The 26,266-nt window shown below is 39.6% G+C and overlaps 1 protein-coding gene across 2 annotated transcripts in view; it reads left to right on the forward strand.

Moving 5' to 3' along the window:
- igsf11 (immunoglobulin superfamily member 11) overlaps positions 1-23,756 on the forward strand; it is a 115,550-nt gene extending 91,794 nt beyond the window's left edge. For both annotated transcript variants that reach the window (XM_084951918.1, XM_084951919.1), the window contains exons 3-8: positions 2,994-3,157; positions 13,043-13,250; positions 13,676-13,831; positions 16,387-16,509; positions 17,641-17,788; positions 19,826-23,756. In XM_084951918.1, coding sequence (XP_084808044.1) covers positions 2,994-3,157; positions 13,043-13,250; positions 13,676-13,831; positions 16,387-16,509; positions 17,641-17,788; positions 19,826-20,378 — 1,352 coding nt within the window. In that variant the 3' untranslated portion in view covers positions 20,379-23,756. The remainder of the gene's footprint in view (positions 1-2,993; positions 3,158-13,042; positions 13,251-13,675; positions 13,832-16,386; positions 16,510-17,640; positions 17,789-19,825) is intronic.
- The last annotated feature ends 2,510 nt before the right edge of the window (positions 23,757-26,266 follow it).

Consider the following 26,266-nt stretch of genomic DNA (forward strand, 5'->3'; position numbering starts at 1 on the left):
TAAAAGCTATTTTTCTCTGAAAATGTAAAATGTGTACGATCCCACAGCAATAGAACACTGCCACAGGTGAGTAATACTATAGGAGACAATGCGGCGCTGCTCTGTTACAGTTAAACATAACTGTGGGCAGCCAGGGGTCAGCCTCAGAGATTAGCATAGTTACTCTGTGCAGCTTCGTACCAGTCAAGCTGGCCTCGGCCTCGGGGCGCCTCTGGGCTGGAATTGACAGCAGGAGGGAACGGGATGTTTGTCAACAGGAAAATGATAAAGCTTACGCGGTAAAACCTAGAGAGAGCGATAGCCTGTTTACGTCACAACTGTGCACATTAGCCTGCAGAAATGAACCCTTTCAAGCCAGAATTTTATTTTTTATTTTTTGAAAATTAAGTATATATCGTAAAGAATCACACTGATGATGTAGAAGTCTCCAAAACTCATGTATCAAATGTGATAAATTTGGCTTTAAAGGGTTAAAAAAATAGAATAGATGACTCTTTGCTTCACTCAGTGCTGGTCATAAATGCAAAATATCTTAGACTACAGCAAAAATAATGTCAGGACTACTGTATCAAGCCCTGACCTGTCTTTGATTATTTCCTGAAATCAGTTTGTACTTTATTGTTTTCTGCTAGCGATTAGAAAACATGGTTTACCTCAGCCACAGTGGCTCCTTTGGAGCTATAATACAATACTGTACTGATATTTTATTTCGTTTTTTTTTTTAATGCGGGTGGTCATGTTTGACAGTGTCTGGCTTACTGTTCATCCCTTACATATTGAACCCATTACAGGATGGATTCTGGAAGAGCGACGGTCTACCAGACATGCTTGAGTGAAGCTGGCATAAAGCTTTGGCAGAAGTGTGCGCAATAATGAGGCAATGCCAAGCAATACCATACTTCTCATCCCTGTCCCTTAGATGTGTCCCCAAAGGGCTAACATACGTCACCAATGACATACACTGATTAAAGTCTGAGTGTGTGGATTGTAGTGGGCAGTATGTCACGCATATGCCTGTGAGTTGAGAGGGCACGGTGCACGGCATATGTACTGCACTGGTTTCGCTGGCACTGCGTGTTGGTGCTTGTTTGTGATGTTTGGTGTGTGTGTGTGAGTTTGCTTTGGTCGTGGGAGCTTACAGGCTCTGTGCGCAGAGGTTCCCTAATCCAGTGTTTTGAAATGAGCCCTCCAGCTGTTGTGGGCTTGAGAGACTGCTGCCTTGGAGGGGGCTTACAGATGATAAGATGCTCCTTCTATCTTCATTCCTCTAGGATCTTTAATTCTTTCTTTCTTTCTGTACTTTAGTCTTTCTCTGCCTTTCTGCTTCCCTTAAATCAAGCACATTTAATACCTATGTGGCCACTGAGAAAACACACTTGCACTTGATCTCATGTTGCCAACGCAATCGCGCATTCTCGTTAAGGCCGCAGCTCTTCGCATGAACTTCTTCCTCTGTGCTGTTAATCCCCCATTAAGAACAAAGATTGATTCCTTGCAGAAAGTGAACACTACATACACAGAGGACAGAGGAAGTTCAGATTAGAGCAGCAAGCTAAATCTTTGCCGCTTACTGTTTTTATGACAGTGGCTGCAGATTGCACACGTCAGTCAAGTGAGCAACAACGAAGAATCCCGCGTCTCTAAATATTGCATATAAATGAAATTGCTTGCATTTTTTGGAGGGGTGGGGGGTGACTCTCTTTTTTTATGAGTATATGTCTTTGACAAAGCAGGACTGAGTGAACCAGTTTGAGTGCTGCATATCTCCCCTGGCCCAGCACTGAGCCTGCAGGGCCTGTTGTGTCTGCCAGCAGAAAGAAAGCGTAGGAAGTCCAGCAGGTTTTGGACAGACAGGCAGAGAGCAACAGGCAGTCTGTTAGCTCGAAAATATTACACTGATATTCAAAAGTAGGCAGAAGCGAGTCAGTAGATGGGAAAAAATTCTTATATTCGTTTCCTTATCATAATGTTAATAATTACTCATATATATTCTATTGCGCAGTGTGGTCATTGCTTGCACTTGGGATCTAGCTTGACTCTTGACTACAAACCATAATTGACATCCTGGTGGTTCCTACTATTGATTAATGCTAAGATCCTCATTTTACATTACCACTGACAAGGGCGATTCACATGACATGATCAATTATCTGTAATCATATCAGCGCATCATCCTCCTCACCGTGTTTAGATAAGATTACTTCCCAATGGGGTTTTTTGGACATGGATACATGCTTGCGGGGGAGATCTAACTTAATTTAGGCTCTAATGTCTTTAGCCGGTCTCGAAATAGGATGCAGCATGTACATATCTGTCTTTGTGGGTCTGTTGTGGATGGCAGCTGAGTCCAGATGAGGAAAGTGGCTCCTTAGTTGTTTACTTTGAGAGGAAGCAACAAATCTAACATTACTCTCATCATTCAGTATGCACAGATTCAGATGTTGCTGTTTTAGGAGAGGAATAAAATTAAAATCTCGTGACATCTTATCATTTTTTTCCCCCATTTAATTGCACATTACGTATTTCATGTGATCCCTCTCAGTGCAGCCTTGTTTGTTAGTTGTCAAAAGCATCTCAGACGAGGAGTTTGGCTCTCAGGAAATCATGTTTGTTTTGCTGTAAAGATGAAAAAGCTGTAAAAAATGTCACATATTAAAGATATTGTACATGGCAGCGTTTTAGCTTTGGATTTCTCGTATCGTCTGTCTCTGTGTGTGTGTGTGCGCGTTTCTGTTACTCACACACTAAAGCAAGCGTTCTCATTTTTAGGGATTTAGGGGATCTAATAGCCTTCAGGAAACCTTTTGAAGATGCTGCTTTTCTTACAAAGTGCAAAGATACATCTGTTGGGAGTTTCGGGGAGAATTTCTGAATTTAGACATCTGCTCATCTCTCTCTCTCTCTCTCGCTTTCTCTCTGTTTCATTTGGTACTGCATGTGCTTTTCTTTTGAGAATCAAGACACTGATCACTGACTCTTTTTTTCTCCTGCAGTCTGTGTGCAGGCACTAGATGTGACAATGTCCCAGCGCAGTGTCCAGGTGGCTCGTGGCCAAGCAGCCATCCTGCCCTGCTCCTTTACCACCAGCGCTGCCCTCACCAATCTCAACATCATCTGGATGGTGACACCGCTGTCCAATGCTTACCAGCCAGAGCAGGTATGAACCACTTGCATCCAACCACTGACCTGAGTCATCTTTTACAGCTTTTACAGCTAAGATCAGAGTCACAGGTGTGTTAAAAAGCATAGTCTTCATATTTAGAAGACAGACTTGTGCAGTGCAATTAAGCATGTCAGATCCTTATTTACTAATCTGAGAGTTTTGCTGTGATTGTTGTAATTAACTGTAGATGTTTGGATGCTCAATTGGTACACAGTCAGTGTTGCCGTGCACTCTGCACATCAACTGAAATGTCTGCTTCTGAAATCTTATTTTCTAATGCAACACTACTGTATGCGCATCTTGTGGATGGGTTCCTTACAGTCAATGCAGGTACACGAGAGTTTTCTCTGTTTGAAGGTGTGCTCAGATACAGCGCAAAGAGAATATGAGTGGCTGCAAAAATTCATCACACGTGTAGAGAATGAAACAAGCAAAAGGGAAGTGTCATATAGCATATAGCATATAGCATGTCATATATTACATCTTATGGCACGACTCTTTTGTTTATATTTTGCCCCCACAGACTTGTTTGTAATTGTTATTGTGCTCTTGAGGAATGATTCTTTATACTTTCTGAAGGTCTTTTGAGGTTGGATTTCAGCATCAAACTTGACGTCTGTCAAAGTTACAAATGCAGAAAAACACAGTAAGATTTTGATCCACCTTTTAATACCATCTGGAAAGCAACAGCGTAATTTTTCAGCATGGCAGTGATCACAAACACACTGCAAAGGCAGTAAAAACACACAAAGAAACACAGCCAGTCATGAATTGGCCTTCCCAGTTCCCAGACCTCAACATTATGGAAGCAGTCTACAATCATCTTTATAGAAAGCGCAACAAAAGGCAGCCAACATCCAAAGAACAGCTTTGAATGACCTTCAAGAAGCCTGAGAAATATTCCTGAAGACTACTTAAATTACAAGAAAGCTTGTCTAAGAGAGTTCAGGCTGTGCTGAAAAATAAATATGATTGGTGCACCTATTTCTGAATTTTCCTGGCAAGGTAAAAAGAAATTAGGGGTGGATCAAGGCTTTTGCAAAAAATCTATCTAGCCCATGCTAAATTTGCATATGCCAAAAATATAGTTGCACTGCTTAAACAAAAGCAGACAGAAACAATAATTCCCTTTTCAGTGCATCTGAACACACCTTTAGTACATCAGTTTTGTAATTAATAGAGATCACCATACTTTAAAATAGAAGTAATGTAGTAGTAAGCTTAAGGGTGCATTAATAGTTTACAATCTGTGTGCTGCAGGACGCCTCTGAAACAACATATGGACAGCCAAAGCATCAAACTGCTTTCGCAGTGCTGATTTGATGTGGAAACACTGTCAGAAAGTTCCACGCAAAGACATGGCGAATTTAAGTTACTCGCTGACTGCTGATGCTCATTTTGTTTATCTGGCCTCGTTTATAGCAGTCTACTCTCTCACCTTCCCTCCGTCCCTCTCTCGCTGACTCTTCATCCCCTCGTGCGGGACTTCTGTGATTCCATTTGAGTTGTTTAACATGCAGCTGCAGGCCGTACAAGCTCACCTGCCTCCCTTCACTTTGAACCCCAGTGCTGGTCGGCCGTCCAAATAACACAATCATCTTCTGCACTAATTAACTCACGCCCACGACAGGCTCTATATCGCAGCTGTTCTCCACACACACAGACACACAAATATGCACAAATGCACGCACACAAACTGGAATTGAACAGACTGCTGGTCCAAATGTAGTGCGGATCCACGTGCCTACATGTGGGGCTTATATACAGTATGCATTCATGTGTGAAGTCTGTAGACAAAGTGCACAGTCTAAGTGTGAATACTGACGTGAGTATATACATCCAGAAATTCACACATCATGGCATGGTTATGTCATGTGTACACCTGTCGCTTGTATGGCTGCCCCCCACCCACCCGCCACTCTGCCATGAAATTGGGGAGCTGTCTAAAAAGTGTGTGATGAAATAAAGTGCTGCGTGGTGCGACAGAAGTGTACCAAAGTCATTTTAGAGAGAGAAAGAGTGTGTTTGTCATAAATGATTACAGTTGATGCTGAAAGCCATTAAGAATTACTGAACAGAACTCCATACACTTGCGCAACCTGCATTAGCACTTTAGTGAGCACACACTATGACCACTCAGATCTCTCTCTCCTCAAAATCGAATGCCATGTTCGTGTTGGTCCGTACCGAATCACGAACTGTTAGAAGGCGACGGCAAAACTTTGTCGGCCTCACTAAAAAGTGCAAATGTAGCTATTTGTTTTCCCCGCTGCCTTTATTGCATTGTTGTCTAAGGCATCACCCTCTTCTTCATAGCCTTTAGCTTACACGGTCGACCCCACATTATAGGCTGTGGGAACTTAACTATGAGCTCTATATATTTTGTTTATGAGAGCAGGCAGTGTGACAGGCTGGTGCATTTGTTGTCTGCTGGGATCCTGACGTATGAAGGAATTACTCTGGAGACAAAGTAATTTGTATTTTGAATTAAAAGTCACAATAAACCCCAAATGACTCCATTAGAATATATTTTGGTGTATGTTTTAAAAATGGATAAAATGTCTGCCTGTATTATTAAACAAGTAAAGAGTTGACAACCACCCAAAAAACTCTATGTCAAATTCATCCTCAGCTCTGTGCTTTTTAGGATCTTTTAGTTATTTTTATAATTTCCAGTCATTTTTGATTCACTTTCAGCATTTTCCTGTGATTTTTTTATTTCTTTTTTTTTCTTAAACCAACAGGAAAAAAAAGGCTATATATATATATATATATATATATATATATATATATATATATATATATATATATATATATATATATATATATATATATATATATATATATATATATACACTACCTGGAGAACAAACAGAGAAAGTAAGCAATTAGCTAGAGTCTAAAGAGCCACATATTTCCCCCAGGAGTTAAGGTAACAAAACAGAGCTGAAGGGGAAACTGACCTCAAATGAATGTTAATGTTGCTCCAGAACTGTTAACTCCTACACATTATCAAATTTAAAGGTCTTGACATTAGTGTTGTATTTGCACCTTGCTTCTTGCTGCTCAGCATAAGGTAATATAGTAGCTGTAGATTCAGCAGAAAAAATCCCTCCCTTCAGTCTTCTTCTGTTCTTTTCTTTGGCATATGAATGACCATTTTATATAACATGAAATAGTTCACACATAGAGACCTCCAAAAGATATTTGTTCTATTTTATGGTAAAAACTAATGCCAACTGACAGTATCAGGCTTTGTCATTTAAAAATGGGTTCAATTACCTTTCACGGCATGTATTTTTTGATGAAAGACACCTATCACAAACATAAACCAATATAAGAACATGCATAAAAGTAATAAAGGTAACGTATTAAACCTACACCAAAACAAAACAACAATTGAGTGCATGTGGTTTGTATGTGCTTTGAAGTATTTAACGGTACTAACATATGCATGAGCATTATCTAGTGGCCATGTCAGCCAATTACACTCCTAGACTCTAAGGCTACCCTGAAGATTATAACATCACCTCCAAGATAGCAACAGGGGTTACCAAAGCATCTACTTTGTTTGGGTTCTCACCACTGTATAATTAAAGAAACAGCTAAGCTTAGCTAAGATAGCCAGCTGGTGGTTGTAGTTTCATATTTAACAGACACATGAGGTGCTATATATTGAAGTTCACAGAGATTTCAGATTCCCAAGCATGATAAATTAGACTTGAAAACTTGCTCAAATGCTTCACACATTGTGATAAAACTGTGAAAAACTGTGATTTCTAAAACAGACAACTAACAATATGTTCATGGAGGGGTCTGCAGTACAACACACACTCTTTCACTATGATAGAGAAAGCTAGCTGAGGACATCTGGCTGGTATCTTGGGATGATGCCCACTCAGAAATTTGTAGGACACCTTAATGGAAACTTCCACCCTGATGCTTTCTTTTACACTTTATATAACACAGACTACACCGTACAAAGTCTCCATGACTTCACTTATACTGAGGAAAACCTCCATCAGTAATTGTGTACCTGAACCTACTATGATATGACATGAAGCCAGTATCGTCCGTGTTGCATCTCTCCAACAAAATTGTGATGTAAAGGAGCAATAATGTGAGAGCTTCACTGAACAAGCATTTACAGTGCATCCAAAGTGAAGTTTGGAACCACCAGGACTCTTCCTAGAGGTGGCCGCCAATCTGACCAATCGGGATGGAAGGGACTTAATCAGGGAGATGACCAAGAACTCTATGGTCACTCTGAAAGAGATCCAGCATTGTTATGTGGACAGAGGAGAACCATTTCTGTAGCACTCAACCAACCAGGCCTGTATGGTAGGGTCCAGAATGACCAGACTGAAGCCACTCCTCAGTAAAAGGCACATGACAGCAGGCCCGTAGTTTCCCAAAAGTTAACTGAAGCACTCTTAGACCATGAGAAACAAAATTATCTGGTCTGATGAAAAAAGGTTAAACTCTTTGGCATGAATACCAAGTGTCAAGTTTGAAGGAAATCAAGCACCACTCATCATCTCGTCAGGTGGTGGCAGCATAATGCTGCGGGGTGTTTTTTCAGCAGCAGGAACTGGGAGACTAGTCAGGGTCGAGGGAAATGTGAGTGTAGCAATGTACAGAGACATTCTTGTTGATAACCTGGTTCTCGTACTGGGGCAGGGCTCATCTTTGGAAATTTACTCCATTTTGGAATAAAGCTCTAACATGACAAAACGTCGAACAAGTAAAGCGCTGTGAAGTTAAGTGTACTCTTTATTAGTGCTCAGAGAATTCAAGCTTGAATCACTGTCATTTTTTATTCTCATGACCAGACAAGCTAAACTCCAGATTCTAACATGTTGGTGCATAGCTCAGAGAAGTGTACCTGCATGTTTGCATATTCATGTGCTCTTTTCTGTGGATGTAATCCGTCTGACAAATTGTTGTGGAGATCAGAAGTCTTGGCCTCTGTCCTCTGGTCCTCTTGATGTGAGATAACACACACACACACACACACACACACACACACACACACACACACACACACACACTCAAACTCAACACTTGACTAGACATTTTTTTTTCTTTTTCTTACCTGTTGTTTATCCTCTTAAAGGTGTTTGCTGAATATCGGTGGTCCTTATGCTTAAATATGCTCCAACTTTTGTAAAAATGCTTTTATTGTGGCGGGACATCTTTTAAAATTGCATATCGTTTTCTTTGTTGGTGCAGTTGATGATCAAAAGTTTTAGAGAAAGGTGTATTTTCTCAGCACTAATGAAAACGTTTCTCATTTTCAGTATTTGTGTACCTTGGTCATCTCCCTGATTAAGTCCCTCTTTTTCTTAGTTCCTGGAAAAAGAAGCTTAAAAAAAAATATAATGTTGATATAGTAAAATATGTGCCGCATCACTGAAATGAATATTCTGTGAAATTGAGATCATAAAGAATATGTGATGCAGAAATGATGCTGATCTTTATATGAGAATATAGCCTGTGTGCCTGTAAAGTCAATTTAATTTGACCAGATTCTATTAAACGTAATGTCTTAGCATACATTGTACTTATATAGCAAAACCACATTGAACATTTACATGTGCTTCCATAGTATATTTGTACTATACTGTACTTTGTATTTATCAGCAGACAGGTATTTTACTTTATTTATTTATATATTTGATTACTTTTTCACTTGTCTACCTCAGGGGACATAAGTATGCAGAGTCAACTTAATTAGTTTTTTATTTTCTGGTTTTTATTATGTTATATTATATAATTTTTGTGTTTTACAAGTGTATTTCCAAAGGATGGTTTAATGGGGAAAATCCTTTTTAATAATACTGGGAATTTTTTTTCGTTTACAGTAGAATGTGGTTTTCGTGATTATGGTGAGTTTTTAACACCGTTCCAGGCTTAGGCCAACGACATGGGCACTTTATAAGCGACTCAATTTTATGGGGGTCGTACTTCGTGTGAGCGACTCCAGGCACAGTTTCTCCAGTGCTGTCTGAAGTTTGAAGTCTCAGTGAATCTACTTTGACCTTCAGTAATTCATCTAGGTACAAGCCCCACTGTTACACACAAGACACAGCTCAGATTATCAGACAGGCCAGTGAGATTACAGGTTTAGTTCAAACAGAGTTGTGCATTAGATCAGTTACAAGTGAGAGGGTTCCTATAGGACCCCTCTCACACCTCCCATCACTTCATTCTCTTGGTCAGTTGTTGTACTGACCAAGCATTTTAAACATTTGGCAATGTGTGAAAATGTGCTGACAAAAGAGTCAAATATATATATATGTACTAGAGTCAAAAGGGTAAATGAGGTAAATCCAGAAGTATATTAGTAAAATGGGGTTTGGTCCCATATTGTTCAGAACATGTCTCAAAGGATAGAAAGAGATAACAGTTGCAGCTTATAGTCATAAGATTGAAGGGAGCTGTGAGGGTTTAGAGATTTATTCAGGCTTTATTGAAGCGATGGCAGTATCTGCCATGTCAGGGGCCAGGGGGTCCTCGCACGGTCAGTTAGAATTGGAATATGAGTACGAAACTGGTACAGCAGTATCTGAAAGTTCACTATGAGCATTCGTTTGCTACTCACACTTACAGGGTATATCGCGCAGCAGGAGAACGACTGGGGATGTAGCACAATTTGTGCAGATGTTTGTACTGTATCTGTGTAGGATTTTAGGAGTCAAAGGATGAAACAGAGGTTTACCACTGGGCCAGTTGGGTGTCTAGCTAGTCCAGCTAGAGTTCTTAGGGCCGTCTGCCATCTGAGTGCCAGCCATGACCTCTTTTCTATCTGTTCATAGCCACAAAGCCAACCAGGTCACGCGAGGGAATGAGGTGATTTATACATACACATAGATACGGATGGATCGACATAGCAGACAGAGGCAAAATAAAAAAAAGTCTACAAAAAGGAGGGCTTTTGGCATGCACCATAAATGCACCACTGTTCTCATGCTTGTGATTTTTAACATCCTTTTAAACATACATTGGCTTGATTTATTTCTCCATAATCCATCGGGCATTTGTTTCTGTTCCTAAAATTAATACCTGCAGAGTAGAAGGAGATAGAGTTGCCAAAATGGGCTTGATCTGCAGCACAGGTTAGGACCTGCTTTAATCCTCCACTCATTCATGCACACACTCAAAACGAGCACAGTCAAAACGGTGTGTGCGAGGCCGATTGATTGGATCGCTTTCACCAGGCATGCAGATTATATTGTTGGGTCATCAGGAATATAGAGCCAGGTCAGATCATGTGTTAGAGAAAGGAAACAGAGAGGTATGCACAAATGAACCTATTACAAAAAAACCACATAGAAGGAAAGAAAAGAATGGGCAGTTATTAAACGGAGGACCACTTATTGTGACATAACAGTCACAAACACTTCCATGCTCCACACACACACTTGCACACTCTGCTCACAACTGATACACTCCTTGTGACAAAATGTATCTACAGTGAAAGACACACACACGCAGAAGAGATGCAGTTGCAGGCTCTCATCACAGCTGAGGAGCTGCCTATTCATCTGCACATAAGAGGACAAAGCGAGCGTGCTGCACTCAGGAAATTGCTGCCACGCAATTTACAATCGTTAAGCAGCGGTGGAGGACACGGTCACATACGCACTCCTGCACTTTCATCCGAACTATCATTCTCATGCATGCGCGCGCGCACACAGAGCCGCGCACACTCACGCGAGAACACACTGGTGCTGGTTGCCTCTCCGCCTGGGTCTTTGAACAGTTCAATGAGGCCTCTTTTCAGCAAAGTGAATAGCCCCTCTGATTCCCCACCACGCTTTGTGTGTAGGCGTATGCGCCGCGCCACCGTGTGAGTTGGTGCGCGCGTGTCATGACTGCCAGACTTGTGTGCATGTATCGTGTGTTTGCGTGGGTCCTTCATCCTTTGTGTGGGTCCAGCTGAGGGGTGAGAGCTGTTTTGCATGTGGCTCGGCCTCACAAACGAGCTGTTCGGGCCAAATTTGAAGCTTCTGGGAAGCTTTTAAACAACTTGGTCTTTCATTGGCTTTTAATTTCGATCCTGAGACAAAATCAGCTCAACCTCAACCAAGTGTGGAGTCTGTGATTGTTCTCAAAGGTCACGGATGTAATGATAAAATGATAGCTTCTGCATTAAGTTCCTGCTGGGTTTGACCTCTTTGTGCAGACGTCTGCCTGCATTGCTGCTGTCAGATTGGTCATATTGCAGTTTATATATTTCTAATTTAAAATGTTTTCAATTATGCATACCATTTAGTGCATGCTTTTATGTGAAGAGCCTTACAGTAGCATGAAAGCATACTTTTAGTGTGTACTTCTCCCCCTAAATCTACCCACTGAGCTAGAAAGGACCACTTACAAATGGAAAGGTTTTTTTTAGTTTGTCTGTTTGTTTGTTTGTTTCTTCCAGAGAAATAAGTCAGTTTGCTCCATTCTGTCCACTGTCTATTTTTAGCCTCTATGTAGAAATAGGTCTCCCTCTAGTGAGAGTGATGTGTAACACTAAAGGAAACGTCATCTACAGGTGAGGACAAAAATCATTCGTCCCCCTATGAAATCTAAAGTTATTGTTATTGTCAAAATTTTCCCAAGTGCTTGTTTAGGAGTGCAATGGATTTTGAATCCAGCATTTTTTAACTTTACTAGCATAAATTATTTCTATTTGTGCACAATAGGAAAAATAAAATTACCAGTCAATATTGAAATGCTCAGTTTGTAAAATGAAGTTAGAACTGAGTGTTATCTTTCAATTTAAACACAGTATAAAAACTTATGCAAGGGTTGGCGCTGTCAGTTGAGAAAGCATCATACCAAAAGCAAAATAAATCAGTTTAGACTGAATGCTCACAAAGCAGGAGATGGATAGAAAAAGTTATCATAGCGTTTCAAGTGTCAAGAACTCAAGAAATTTAAGGAGAGCCATGCAGCACCGGACACAGAACAAGCCTGGCAGCGGTATGTGAATAACTTAGCCAAGTTGGGAAAATGTAGTCTCAAAGAAGACAACAAGTATGCTAAGGACAACCTTTAGATTATGCATACTTGTTCAGATGAAATGAAACTAGAGCTCTTTGGCCAAAGAGATGCTGCTTGTGTTTGGAAAAAGAAGGGAGAGGCATCTGACTCAAAGAAGACCATCCCCACAGTGAAACATGGTGGTGGGAGTATCATGCTGTGGGGACGCTTCAGTGCGTCTGGAATGGGTGGAAAGAACCATAAGGAAAGTAGGATACATGAAGGTTTTTGAAAGGAAACCTCAAGCATTCAGCAGCAAAACTAGGTCTAGGTCGTCATTTTGTTTTCAAACATGAGAACATCCCAAAACATGTGTCACTCCCAGTGAAGAGCTACCTCCTGAAAACCAAAGTGAACGTTACTGACTGGTCTGCACAAAGCTCAGACTTGAATCCCTATGAAAATCTTTGGGATGAACTGACAACCAAGGTCCATGCCAGAAGACCATCAAATCTGTAGGAGCTTGAGAGAGTCATTAAAGAAGAATGGGATTGCTCAGGCGATGTGGGTTAAACTTGTGGAAATTGCAAGAAACAGCTGCAGGTTGTGATCCAGACAAAAGGATATGCAAACATTAGCATAAGGAGGGCCAAATAGTTTTTTTTGGGTTATTATTAAATACTTTTGGTTTCAGTGTGTAAAATACAAATAGGATGTTTGGAAAATCTGTGTTCCTTGTTCTGTTTAAGAGCACATGGGAAATACTTTTGAAAAAACATTTTCAGTGGGGGTAATAATTTAGTCCTCATCTGTATCTTTTAAATTACAGTAAAAGTGACACTGTGTGCAACAGTATTTTAAATATTGAGTTTAATTTAAATTTTTCTCTGGTCCCTTATCCAGGTGATAATTTACCAGGGCGGTCGGGTCTTCAGCCTCTCCAACCACCTCAACGGTCGTGTGGGCTTCGTTGCCACCATGCCAAGCACAAGTGCCTCCATCTTCATCAACAACACCCAGGTGTCCGACACTGGGACCTACCAGTGCCTGGTCAACAACCTCCCAGACAGAGGGGGGCGCAGCATTGGTGTCGTTGGACTCACAGTGTTGGGTAGTGTACACCAGCACATTTCTTTCATTATTCTTTCCACAACTCCAAAAATAAAAAGTAGAAAAAGAAAGCGTTGCGCACTTCATAACCTGAGAGCACGTGGCGCTCACTTTTTTAAAATGCATCTCAAGTGCCAGCTAATAACAGCAAAGGACAAAAAAAAAAGGTTTTGTCTTATTTTCTTCTCTACCATCTGCAGATCTTTATTAAAGAAAAATAAACAGCACAATCATCACTGTGGCAAAGTGGAAACTGTTCAGTTTGTCAGGAGTCCTTTTAATAAGAAAAACATCATATTTGACTGTTTGATTAATGAGATTCTGCACATTTTTTAAATTATGTAATTCTCTCCCCTATTTGGAAAAAAATTAGTTTTCTTTTGTAAAGTGGTTAACGCACCACCGCCCACTCTCTCCATCTGCCAGTGCCCCCCTCTGTGCCAGCGTGTCGAATCCAGGGAACGCTGGATGTAGGCAGTGACATCATGCTGATCTGCAAATCAGAGGAAGGTATTCCCACGCCGTCCTACTCCTGGGAGAAGCTGGACGCGCTGCCCAAGCTGCCGCACAACGCCATGCAAGGTATTACAAACAAGCTGGCCGTCGGAGTTCCCTTTTGCCCCACCTTCGCTGGTAAATCTCACACGCATAGCGTAGCTCAGACTCCAAATCACTGCCACCTGTCATGTGCCAGGCCTGAACTACTGCCCCCTTCCTGACTATCCTCCTCCGCTGACCCTGCTGAGGGTGATGATGGATGGATGTAGTGACTCGAACCTGTGAATTTGTGAATGAGCTTGTGTGTGTGTCAGCAATGTGTTTCTGTAAGTGAGCAAAGTGATATTGCTTTGTGGTGCTCCTTCCTCATGCTGAATACCAACTCTGCCCACACGTGCCATTGTGAGATCTGCAGTTGTGTCATTGCTGCGACCGCAATACATACAATAACTTTCTTCTGCCATCCAGCGTTTAATATTTACAGAAACTGGAGTTGCATTTGGTTTTCAGCATCAGAGAGGACTGGTGTGGTGCACTCTCCTTTCTTTTCCAGCTGTGCCCACTGCACAGTGAAATAATATTCATCACTGGTATCTTTCTTTGTCTGTACACTACTGGTCAGTAGAAAGCCCACTGTGCAAAAGTCACATCAATTGCAGACAGCATATTATCATAAAAGTGAAACAGTCTTCTGTTAACAGGTATGAGTCCAATTATCTGAGCACTTGCAGAGGGAGAATAGGAAATGTGTACTCAGTAAATCATAATTGCAAATTAGGCTGCAAAGGTGGTTGAATAAATGTCAATTATCTTCTTTTGTGATATGCTAATTTGCAATTTTGGCAATCGGGCCTTTGAAATGATAACATCGAAAAGCGCTTCAAAGAATCTGACTCACCACAAAATGGAGTGGCGTTAGCACAAATGAACAAACAAACAACAAAGACACAAAAACAACCTGTCACAAAAACATTTTTTTAAAATAATCTAGATTTTGTTGTTGTTGTTTTTTTCATTTTCTTTTTCAATATTTCAGTTAGACTGTAAAGTTTCGTCTGTGTGCACGAGTATTTTTAATGTGTATTGGTGCACACTGTTCATTTCAGTTCAGTTCAGTTTTATTTATATAGCACCAAATCACAACAGTTGCTCCAAGGTGTTTTATATTGTAAAGTAAAGAAGCTAAAATAATACAGAGAAAACCCCACAGTCAAATGAGCCCCTATGAGCAAGCACTTCGTGACAGTGGGAAGGAAAAACTGCCTTTTAACAGAAGGAAACCTCCGGCAGAACCAGGCTCAGGGAGGGGCGGCCATGTGCTGCAACCAGCTAGGGGAGGGGAAGCCAAAAGCCACACTGTGGAAGAGAGCCAACAATGAATAATAAGTCATGCTTAAATGCAGAATGCATGCATGGGACGTCCCCAGCAGCCTAGGCCTAGGTCACCTGATCGAGCCCTAACTATATAGTAGAGAGGGTGTCTCTCTCCTGAATCCAAACTGGGAGCTGGTTCCACAGAAGAGGGGCCTGAAAGCTGAAGGCTCTGCCTCCCATTCTACTTTTAAATACTCAAGGAACCACAAGTAAGCCAGCAGTCTAAGTGCTCTAATGGGGTCATACAGTACTATGAGCTCTTTAAGATAAGATGGTGCCTGATCATTCAAGTTTGATTCTGGGTTTCACAGGGAAACAATGAAATAATACTCTCTCTCTTTCTAGTCCCTGTGAATTTTGTCCTGCAGCATTTTAGATCAGCTGAATACTTTAAGTTTTTAGGAAAACCTGATAATAATGAATTGCAGTAGTCAAGCCTAGAATTAATAAGTAGTTTTTAGTCCATGCATTTATGGAACAGACTAGCAGCCATGAAATAAATCCACTTCATTAGTGAAAAAAACCACACTTGTTAGCTTGTTTTGCAACATGTAGCCCAAAATATGACTCACTATGGAGGTTATACTTATAGCTGCAGGTATTATTTACAGTATAAATAATTTAACAGCCTCTAAAATAAATTTTGCATTAATGTATAATATATTAAGTTTTTACCTTTTGATGACTACAATTGACATGTCTGCTTACATAAAAAACAACAAACAAACATAACAAATGTATCTTTAAATATTCACGTTTGTTTTCTTCTGCTTGCATTTCATTCAAACTGTAAAGGGATCCTGGAATCCAGTGCCACTCCTAATCCTCTGTGTGTTTAGTTTGACGCAGACAGCCATGACATCTGTCATGTCATTGCTAAGAGAACAGTTAAAGATCTGGCTGACTTCCTCTACAGTGGAAATATCCAAGATAAGAACAAATAAATAAATGAATAAAAGCTTATGCAATTTAAATGAATCCAGTAGTGTACAGCTCAACCCTTTCATCATTTATGAAAAAGGAATCTTCAGTTTTATTGTTCTACTGAACAACATATTTGCACAACTGGGATTGAGAAGACAATAGCACCCTCTGTTGGTAGTTAGTATAACTTGTTCAGCGGAAGTTTTTAAAAGTATAAATCAATATAAGTGTGTTTGAATTATTTAAATGTGCGAGTTACAACACAGGGTCCATATGGTTGTGTTTTAGAAACTTTAATTACTATGTGGCTCTCTGTATGTGCGTGCGTTTGTGTCCTTTAGACCAGATGCAGGGCACAGTCACACTGAGAAACATCAGCACCACCACCTCAGGACTCTACCAGTGCACATCCAGCAACGCTATCGGAAAGAGCACTTGTCTGCTGAACCTGCAGGTTGTTGCACGTAAGTATACTCAAACATCACAGGCACGGGTAAGGTGACACGTGTCTGTTTGTTTAAGGCTGCGCGTATAAAGATGGAAAGGCTGCTACTGGCAGAGCAGAAGTCTTCTCGGTGACTGACAGCCGTCAAACACAGACATAAGCAAACAAACAAATGTGACAAAATCCAGCCAAACAAAGGGCACAGTCAGAGCCGCTTGCACACGGCAGCACTTGACATCTGACACCAGGAAAAAAACAGAGGTGATAAAAGTGACAGGGTCGGGCAGTTTTGATAGCTTGACAGAAAGGGCTGTAACATGTTGGTTTCTTTTGGTCATCTGACAGTGTGTGACAGGCCGGGGCTCTGTATCAGAGTGCTGAGTCTGCCAGACATGCCAGACTTGTGATTTGCTGACACGATACAGACGTAAAGGCTCGTGAATGAGATTTTATTTTATTTTTTTATTAAAAACAATTTGAATCCATTAATTATGACAAAGAGATTGCTTTTTACAAAGCCATATATTAAATAAAAGGCATGATGTATATGTTTAACATGTCAGACGTTAGACTTGAAAGAATTTTGTTTATTTATTTATTTTGGCAAGTACATCTGTTGTGTAAAGTTGTGTCAGCTGGGCGCTGAAAAGTGTTATTTGGCACAGAAAAGGTCAGTTTAGTACATCTGGGGCTCTTTCATTAAAGCAAGACAAAGTTTTCAATATTCAAAAATGGGTTGGTTTTTTTTATATTTTATTTATTTATTTATTTTTTGGACGATTTGGAAGCTGCCAGCCTCGGTGGGCAATTGCCTGATGTCGGAGGATAATCAGCTGTTCTAGTTTCTTATGTGGCTTTCAGCCTATAAAAGCTGCACTGTGTGCTCAGTCTGTTAATATCAAGTGTGGACCACACCTTATTTTGTGTCTTATTGTAGTGACACCTTATATTATTCTGAAATACCTGACATACAGATCTAGTGATGTATTTTAGGAGCTATATTAAACAAATACATTTTATTGATTCTCTTCTCTGTGTGTAATGAAATGAAATCTGTTTACTAGATAATTTTTTTAAGTGTAGTTTTGGCCAACTCATCCAGCTCTCTGGTCATTTTCAAATGTCATCCTCTTGTCTGTCTGTCCTGCAGCCCAGCCTCAGAGTGTAGGTCTAATAGCAGGAACCATTGCCACAGGAGTCCTGGCAGTCGTCATCTGTTCCCTGTTAGTGGTGGTCACACTCTTCTATTGGAAGAACAAGAACAAATATGATGAGGAGGAGATCCCCAATGAGATCAGGTTTGGCTTTGATTGCTGTTTTTCCATTGTTCTTTTTTTCTTTTTCATTACTATGTGGCTGGTGTGAAAGTGCATCTGCAAGCTTGTACGCTCACCACGTTTACTCAGTATGTCTGTAACCTGTAACGCAGCGGCACTGGCATGCTGAACTTCTATGGAGAGCACATTTTCAGTTTTTGCTGACTGTGTCAAAAAGGTGATAATTCTGCTTTATTATTGAGGCCACGCTGTGCTGAGGGCTTGTACTAGACAACGTACATTTGAAGTGTTCCTAATGATTTGCCCCCTAAATGCACTGTGTGCTTATCGAATGAACAAAATATTTGGAAGATTTTTCAATGAAATGCAGTTCAGTAGACCACCGTCACAACACACAATGGAATCAGTCAACAAAAGCAAGGCTTTACGGCAGACTGTTGGGTGGTAGTAGATTGCACTGTGCTTGATCAAGTGGCTAATGGGTGTAGTTTATGTATTTATTCAGACTGAATACATTTATATTTAAAGATAAGCTTTTATTTGTCCAGTGACTGATGTGTAGGGGCCATAAAGAATGTATTTACCTTATAAGGTGTTAAGGCCATTAGGATGCAGGGGCGTTTCCAGGATTTTTTTTTAATGAAGGGGCACAGAGGGAACCAAGAGCCAAGGGGGTGGGGAATCAGAAAAATATTTCAACTTCCTATATAAAAATATATTATATAGAACTTTTCATAATCGTATATGTTATATTATTTAAACATTATTTGTTGCTATATGTAATTTTACTGCCAAATAAGCAACTAAAGATTTCAAATAAATTGTGTTGGGATGTCTGGTTCCAAAAATAAAGTGGAGTAGAAGTAGGAAGTAGCATAACATAGAAATACTACTTATAAATAAAGTACCAGTAGTATCCAGTATCCATACTGTCTGTTACTATCAGGTGAAAAGCTATTTAACAGTCCAGCTTTTCTCCATTTTGTGCAGTTTTTGTATTTTGTCATCAAAGCGTTTTGTTTGTTTCTCAGAATTAAGCAGCTCTTTAGTCAGTCTTTCCACGACATTGCTTATACTTAATATAGAGTTTCTGTTGAAGTAAAGCAGGGTTTGTTTACTGAGCTAATCACATACTTAGTGTTTCAGAAGGTTGCAGGGTGACATTTATGGCCTGTCTGATGTATTTTAAAAATCAAAAACATGCAGCGTTGGCTTTGTGCTTCCTGTTGTAGAATATTAAGCGTGTCAGCACTGAAAGCTCTGAAAGCTACACCAGTAATAGGCTTAAATGTTCTTCCTAATTACAGGCTAGTTTGTCTTTTAAAACCTCTGTCAGTTGTTTACCTTAGCTGTAAATTTGCCACTAAATTACTCCAGGACTCATTTGGAGGATAAATTAGTTTACTTTCAGATATCTGTAGCTTTGAGTAACTGAGATAGCAATAAAACTTTCAGTCCACCCTTACACTTCTGCTTTTCCTCAACTGAAAATCACAAAGAATACACTTCATCTCATATGCCTCAGGAGCTCAACTCCATTTCCTCATGAAAATAGAAAAACAGAAAGGCAGGAAGTTTTTGTCGACTTCATTTCAAATACTTTTGAATACATATAAAATTATTTTATCATAGTTTTGACATTTTTTTGTTGCTTTACTCGCACACGGCTTCGCAGTGATTATCACATTATATTTAATAGGCTCCACGAAGATCAGAATGCACACATGAATACATAAGCACCTTGTAGATTCTCAGTAGAACTTTTGCTGCACTGTGAAGCTGAATTAATCTTTTATGGAAATTTGTGCTAAATATATGAAGCTGAACTAACTGGCCTTCACTTCTTGTATTACTTACGTCTTTACAAAGAGCAGTATTTGTGATCTTTTGCTTTGCTATAAATGCACAGGATTAAAAAAATAAATATCATAAAATTGTGTTTAATGAAAAACAGTTTTCTAATGTTTTTCCCTGTGTAAACCATAAACGTTGGTACAAGCAGTTATTGTAATCTGCATGTAAAGCTGTGCATGTCTAACTGTGCTCTCTCCTCAACAGAGAGGATGACCTTCCTCCTAAGAGGTCATCATCAGTAAAGGCTTTCCATGCCGACGCGTCCTCCTCAGAGAACGACACGCTCACGTCTACCAACACGTACAACAGTCGTTACTGGCACAACCCCAAACCCAACTATGACACCAACTCCTACACGCGCTACAATGGAGACGCTCGCCAGACCTACTCTGCCGCTGCTCACGGCACGCACGGACACGGCCCAGGCCAGAACGCAGCACAAGGCCACGGCGCAGCAGTGACAGCTCCAGGCTCAACCCCGCTCTCCCGCCACCCCCCGCCCACGACAGCAACGACGTCGTTTGCCAACGGCAGCCACACCCTCCCGCCACCAAAGACTCTGGTGGTCACCACAAACTCTGCCCCCTCCCCTCCCAACATGGTGCGCAGCAACGGCACCGTGAGCCTCAAACCGGTGGTGACGTCCGCACATGGGCAACACACACACTCCTACGCCGTGAGCCAGGCCACTCTGGAGCGGATGGGGGCGGTGCCAGTCATGGTGCCTGCCCAGAGCAGAGCGGGCTCACTTGTTTGAAATTGAGTTTGAGGAACTGTTAGCTTTCAAAACGAGACTGAATGAGCGTTCGGTTGCAATGTTTGAAATCCGCCGATGAGAAGCAGACTAAATATGGGCTGAAGCAGCCCGCTGCCCTTTACAGCTGTGTCTTTCTGTATGTCTCGACCTTTTTATCTCCAAACAAACTGGGATTTTACAGTGCAGAGTTCATTTGATGCCAATTCCTTGATGGACCGGTGTTTTTTTTCTTTTATTTGTTTTTTCTAGAGAAGCACTACGTGGTATCTGATCATCCCCTTAACTGGATGGATTTCATTAGTGGGTTCAGTGGGAACTATTTTTAAAACCATCTGGATGATTTCCCAAAGCTGGCGTGAAACATCCCACAGAACCTGGATTCCCAGGTGTTTTTCAGGGCTGGATCATTGTGATGATTGATTTCTTTTGTTTGTTTGTTTTTTAAAGCAGCGCACATCACAGTGTGTCCATACTGCATGGTCAGACAAAAGCAAGCTTGGATTCTTAAATAAATGCATGTGATCCCTGATTCAGAACATAACAAGTTTGCTTTTTTTTTTCCATTTGTTTGTTCGTTTTTCATTTTTGTTGTAATTTTGGTTGAGGGAAATGATAGAGATGATGAGGATTATACATGAAAATGTGAATGTTTAAAGTCTGTTGGCAGTACCCCAAAGATGAAGGTGTGAATGAAATGATGGGGTTTCAAATGGCCTTAGAAGCTCGTAAAGGCGACTGGGTGTTACTGGCTGCAATACAAGGCATAACATACATTAAGTCACTGAATGAAAACTTTTAAATTAAGTTTTTGCACTTTTCAGAACAATTTTATATAACCCTCGCTGATTTTTGAATAATAGTCTTACTAACATTATGCTTTTCCCATAACATCTAAAGTTTATCACACACACAGAACAGTGGTAATATTTGAAGAGGGCACCAGAGAAAAAATGCCACTTTCCCAACAGAAAGCTACTGTCCACCGGATGGAGATGGATCTTAGTGTTTGCTGTCCTTATTCTTGCTGTTGTCCTAGCCTGGTTCATGACACATCACTGCTGCTTTGACATGAAATAAGCTGACCGCTTATTTCATAAATGATTTTTTAAAAACACAGAGATAAATATATATTTAAAGCTGATTTTTTTTCTCCGTCTAAATATTTTTTTTAAATGTACATATTGCAAAAGTAGGCTAGATTGTAAATCAAAGAAAACACACATCTAACACATATTTTACAACTCACATGTCTTAATTTGAAAACAGGTTTTTTTCTGCTACACTGGTAACAAGCTAGGTTTCATAGACTGTGCTACTGGTTTCAGTGAAGGGTTTCGTTAGGAGATGTGGGGTAAATGCAGTGTTTTAACACGGATGGCTATGTGTTTCATTACAGCTTATGATATGTGTGTTGTATAAGGTACTGTATTTCTGACCCACCATATTTGTATTCCAACCAAATTTCAACATGTCCCACCTTTCCAAATTTAGCCATATTCATTTCTTTTTGTGCCTGAAGGCACAGTTTCTTATAAATCCTTCTAGCAACGATGCAATATTGGACACAGCCGCTTTTCAAGGTAAATGCAGTATTGGAAAATGTGTGTGTGTGTGTTTGTTGGAAAAGTTAAAATGTGCTGTTTAGCATTTTGAAGTCTTACTAGACAAAACACTTAGAGAGCAAGTGTTCTGTAACAAATGCAAATGTGTCACTTGTGTCACAAAAAATTGTTTTATATAGATGACTTTACTCATTTAATCAGGGGTTGATGTTTGTTTACTTTAACTCTTCATACAATTTGCCTACGTACTCTTTTTGGAAATAACAGGATTTCTGCACTGATTACTAATTTTTTTTTTTTAATTCATTAGATACACACTATCTGACTAAACCGATGACAAGTAAACAGATGTGCTCTTCAAGTCTTTGATAGAAGTAAGAAAAAAAGTTGTCTGTAGCTGAAAAAACCTCCATCCAACCACGACACTTCCTCCAACGTGCTTTCCAGCTGCGATGAGGTTTTGTTGTTTTTGTGCAGTGCCTTTTTCCTTCCAAACATACTTTGTCTGTTTTTGACAAAAGTTCAAATTTTCTCATCAGTCCATGTACGGGCTCAGAAGTTTTTAAAAACTTTCAGTAGATGTTTTGAAAATTTAAAATCAAGAATTCTTCTTCTTCTTCTTCTTCTTCTTCTTCTTCTTCTTGTATTTTTGATTGGCTGTCATGTTCTTCCATTATAATCATTATAGTGAGAACTGAAGGTGTCTCACTGTTAACCTTTTTTTTTTTTCTCCTACTCTTTCATTTCACCTCTTTCCAAAACCAAATTGTATTTATCCATAGCTATGACTTGGAAGTACGCTCGTACCACATTTGATGAGTAATCAGTTCAGAAATACTTGCACTTTTCAAAAGGTAACTTAAAGTCAATATTTGAACATTTTTAAATGAAATACTGATTTTCAGTACTCACTTTCAGACTAATCCCACCAAATATTTTGATAATGGGAGCAATAAATATCGAGTTATACAGGCCTAATATGTTATGATGTTAATGTCCTGACAGTTACGTGTGCTTCACCATAACCCAGAATTGCTTTTCTGACATTATAACAGCTGGTACTTTGGATCTCCATATTCTTCATTTATTCAGTATTCAGTTTACATTAATCAGTTACTCCAGTATCATAAACTGACTTGCTCATGTATGGTCTGACTACATGGACCCATTTCTTTCTTTGTTTTCATTTGATGCTGTCTACAGTGCTTGCAGTGCAGTTACTTGAAAACACTGATTTTAAATAGAGAAAGGCTAAACGAGGGCAGATGGTCAAAGATCAGTGATCGCATCCCCTCCTTTTTGTCTGTCAGTGTTTTCATAATAAAGTCTTTGTGAATATTTCACTCACAATCTCTTCCAGTGTCCCTGCCCTGAACACTTTCTGAAAGCATTACTGAACTCTTATTCTAAGGCCTTTAGCTTTATTCCTAAAACTAAATGGAGTTTATTTTACTTTTACTCTGCCCTCTGTTTTCAAGAGATAAGGCGGAAAGAGAGCACAATCAGTAGAAATCTACTGAGGTTTTAACCTATATTTAACAAACATCTCATCTTCTGCTGATGGCTGCCAAGAACGATAAATAGACTGCATTTATATGGCGCTTTTCTGGTCTTAGTGACCATTCAAAGTGCTTAGTGTCAACAAGGTGGTAAATGGGTTGTGTATATAGCTAAATGTGATATATTGCCAATAGTGAAACCAATCTGTAAATATGTAAAGAAAAAGAAACACATCTCATTCTGACTGTTGGGTTGAAATGAAATAGGAAAAATAACACTGGAGCTTGTAGTGAATAAATATTGTTAATACATCCTAGTTGGCATCCTGCTCATTTTGTGTATGTGTGCTTGTGACATGATGCAAACTCCCTAACTGTATTTCAGTGAATACATGCACTGAAATACACTGATACACTTTCAATTTCTTAGTAAGCAGTAATGACGGAGAAACTAGTATATTAGAAAAGGCAGCAATATAGGTAAAATATAGGTAAAATGTTTACAGTTTCCTTGGAAAGTTTTCTCTCAGACTCATAAATTGGGCCCTTGGTGGTGCTGGCTGTAAAGACATCCATAAAAAGGGAGTGATATAGAATAACAATATAAAAAATAACCATGTGTTAGTTTCTTCACACCCTCCTTGTTTCTATTTGAAATGACTTCACACTATTACACAATTTCACTTCAGACTTGAGCCAACCTTTATTTCTTTATATTTTGCTAGAAAAAAAGGAAATAGGTTCAGGGATTTATTACATACATGGATATATAATATATAAGGCAAAAACAGAGTTTCTAGACTTCTAATGAGATTGAAAGTCAGTATTTGGTATGAGCGCCTTTATTCTTTAACACAGCCTGAATCATTGGCAAGCTTTCTTGTAATGTCTTTAAGTTGCCTTCAGGAATACTTCTCCAGGCTACTTGAAGGACAAAGTTCTCTCAAAGCTCTTTTTTTGATGCTGGCTTCTTTTTGTCACACATTTTGTAAAATGATACCACACTCCTTCCATAATATTAAAGTCTGTGGAGGCCAATCCACAGACTGTTAGTGCTCCACTGTGCGTTTTTCTTTTTTATGTATGCTTTTACTGCATAGGCCTTATCTTTAGGTTCAACAGCTGACTGAAGTGTAGCCCAAACCATGACAGAACCCACTGTTTTACAGATGGCTGTAGATGCTCAGTGTCTCTCCTGATCTCCTCCGTACATATCGATGATCATTTGAACCAAAACTCTCACATTGGCATTCATCACTCATTAAGACTCCTTGCCACTGATTTTTAATCCATTTCTTGTGTAATCTGGCACACCTCAGTCACGCTTCCACTTCTGAGGAGACTTCAGTGAACAGTAGCTGCAACAACTGGAGGGCCAGATGTATCGCTGAGGTTCTGCATCAGGTCTTTGCTGGATTTTTGTTCCTATTTCTAGGACATGACTTTCAGATACACTGCTTTTTTTTTTAGGCCCATCGCTTCTTTTGTCCTCCACTTATGTAGTTTCCTCAATTTTTTAAGTAACAAGATATGATAAATTTCAATTTTTATTAATCCTTTATTTATCCAAAGGATTAATAAAAATTGAAATTTATCATATCAAAATTAAAGAAATTGTGGGTCTAGCAAAGTGCTTTAAGAGACTGTAAACCAAGTGACAGAACCAATAATTGAATGAACAAATGTTCATCTATCCATCTATTTTTTTCCGCTTACATGGGGCATGCTTGCAGGGGTAGCAGCCTAAGCAAGCCTAAGTCAGCTTATAAAGAAATATAGAACAAATGAACAGGTGCATGTTAGTGAATGAATTCTTATGCAGCCCACTGTCCAAGAATTATACCACCATAATCCATCATAAAATACGGGAAATTTTCTAGCACCAAGGCATTACATTTTCAGTTTGTTTCTATCTAGTTTATTTAATATGTGTGTTATTGTTATGCGAGTCCTCCCTTGGTGATTCCATTATGTAAATAATTTATACATGGCATTGATGATTTCAATCTGTTCAATAGTTTGTATATGACAACAACAACAACAACAACAACAATAATAATAATAATAATTTGAACATCCTTTCCCTGCAGTTTTGGGAGGTGAAGACCTTTATTGAACCACTAGGGGGCACTATTTATTCATTCAGCCTCTTCACTTCTGTTCGTTCAAAAGAGTTCAAGGCAGTAAATTCCAAACCATTCATTATGAAAGGCAAAAGTATCCATCGGTAATGGAGTGAGTGTTAATGGACTCATTTAAATGCAGTTGAATAGGAGACTCCACCTGCAGTGGGCTGAACACTTGTCTTAATGCAGTCTTAATCAGTGCATTTGATTTCCATTAATCTTCAAGGTTCCATTTCTAATCTGAATTTCCACCAGCCTTCCTTTATTTCTCCTCTAGCCCATGTAAGCTTTAAAAATCAACCCAAGTGACCACTGGGACGACCGCTACAAAAAAAGCAAATGGACCTGAGAGCCCAGTCATTTAAAAAAAAAAGAAAAGGATGAGCTCATCAGCTGAGGCTGTGCGTGTGCGTGTGCATACATGATTTTCTGGTCACAAGGCTGACAGATGCTGGTCTGTGTAATGAGCACAATTACAACAATTTTAAATAAATTTTCTTTCCAGTATTTTTTCCCATCTCCTTCATGCAAAAGTCCATTCTTTGTTTAATATCACATCTAAGCACAAAGCTAAGCATATTTTGTGCGTGAAAACTTTTTTGAGTTTTGTCTGGCAGTTATGTTATCAAATGCACACCTTTTAATGCAATAATAATTTGATTGTGAATAACAGAGTGTAGTACAACATACACACTATCTTT

This window comes from Perissodus microlepis, chromosome 14, assembly GCF_051167445.1.
Source record: "Perissodus microlepis isolate ML-2025 ecotype Zambia chromosome 14, ASM5116744v1, whole genome shotgun sequence".
Classification (NCBI taxonomy): domain Eukaryota; kingdom Metazoa; phylum Chordata; class Actinopteri; order Cichliformes; family Cichlidae; genus Perissodus; species Perissodus microlepis.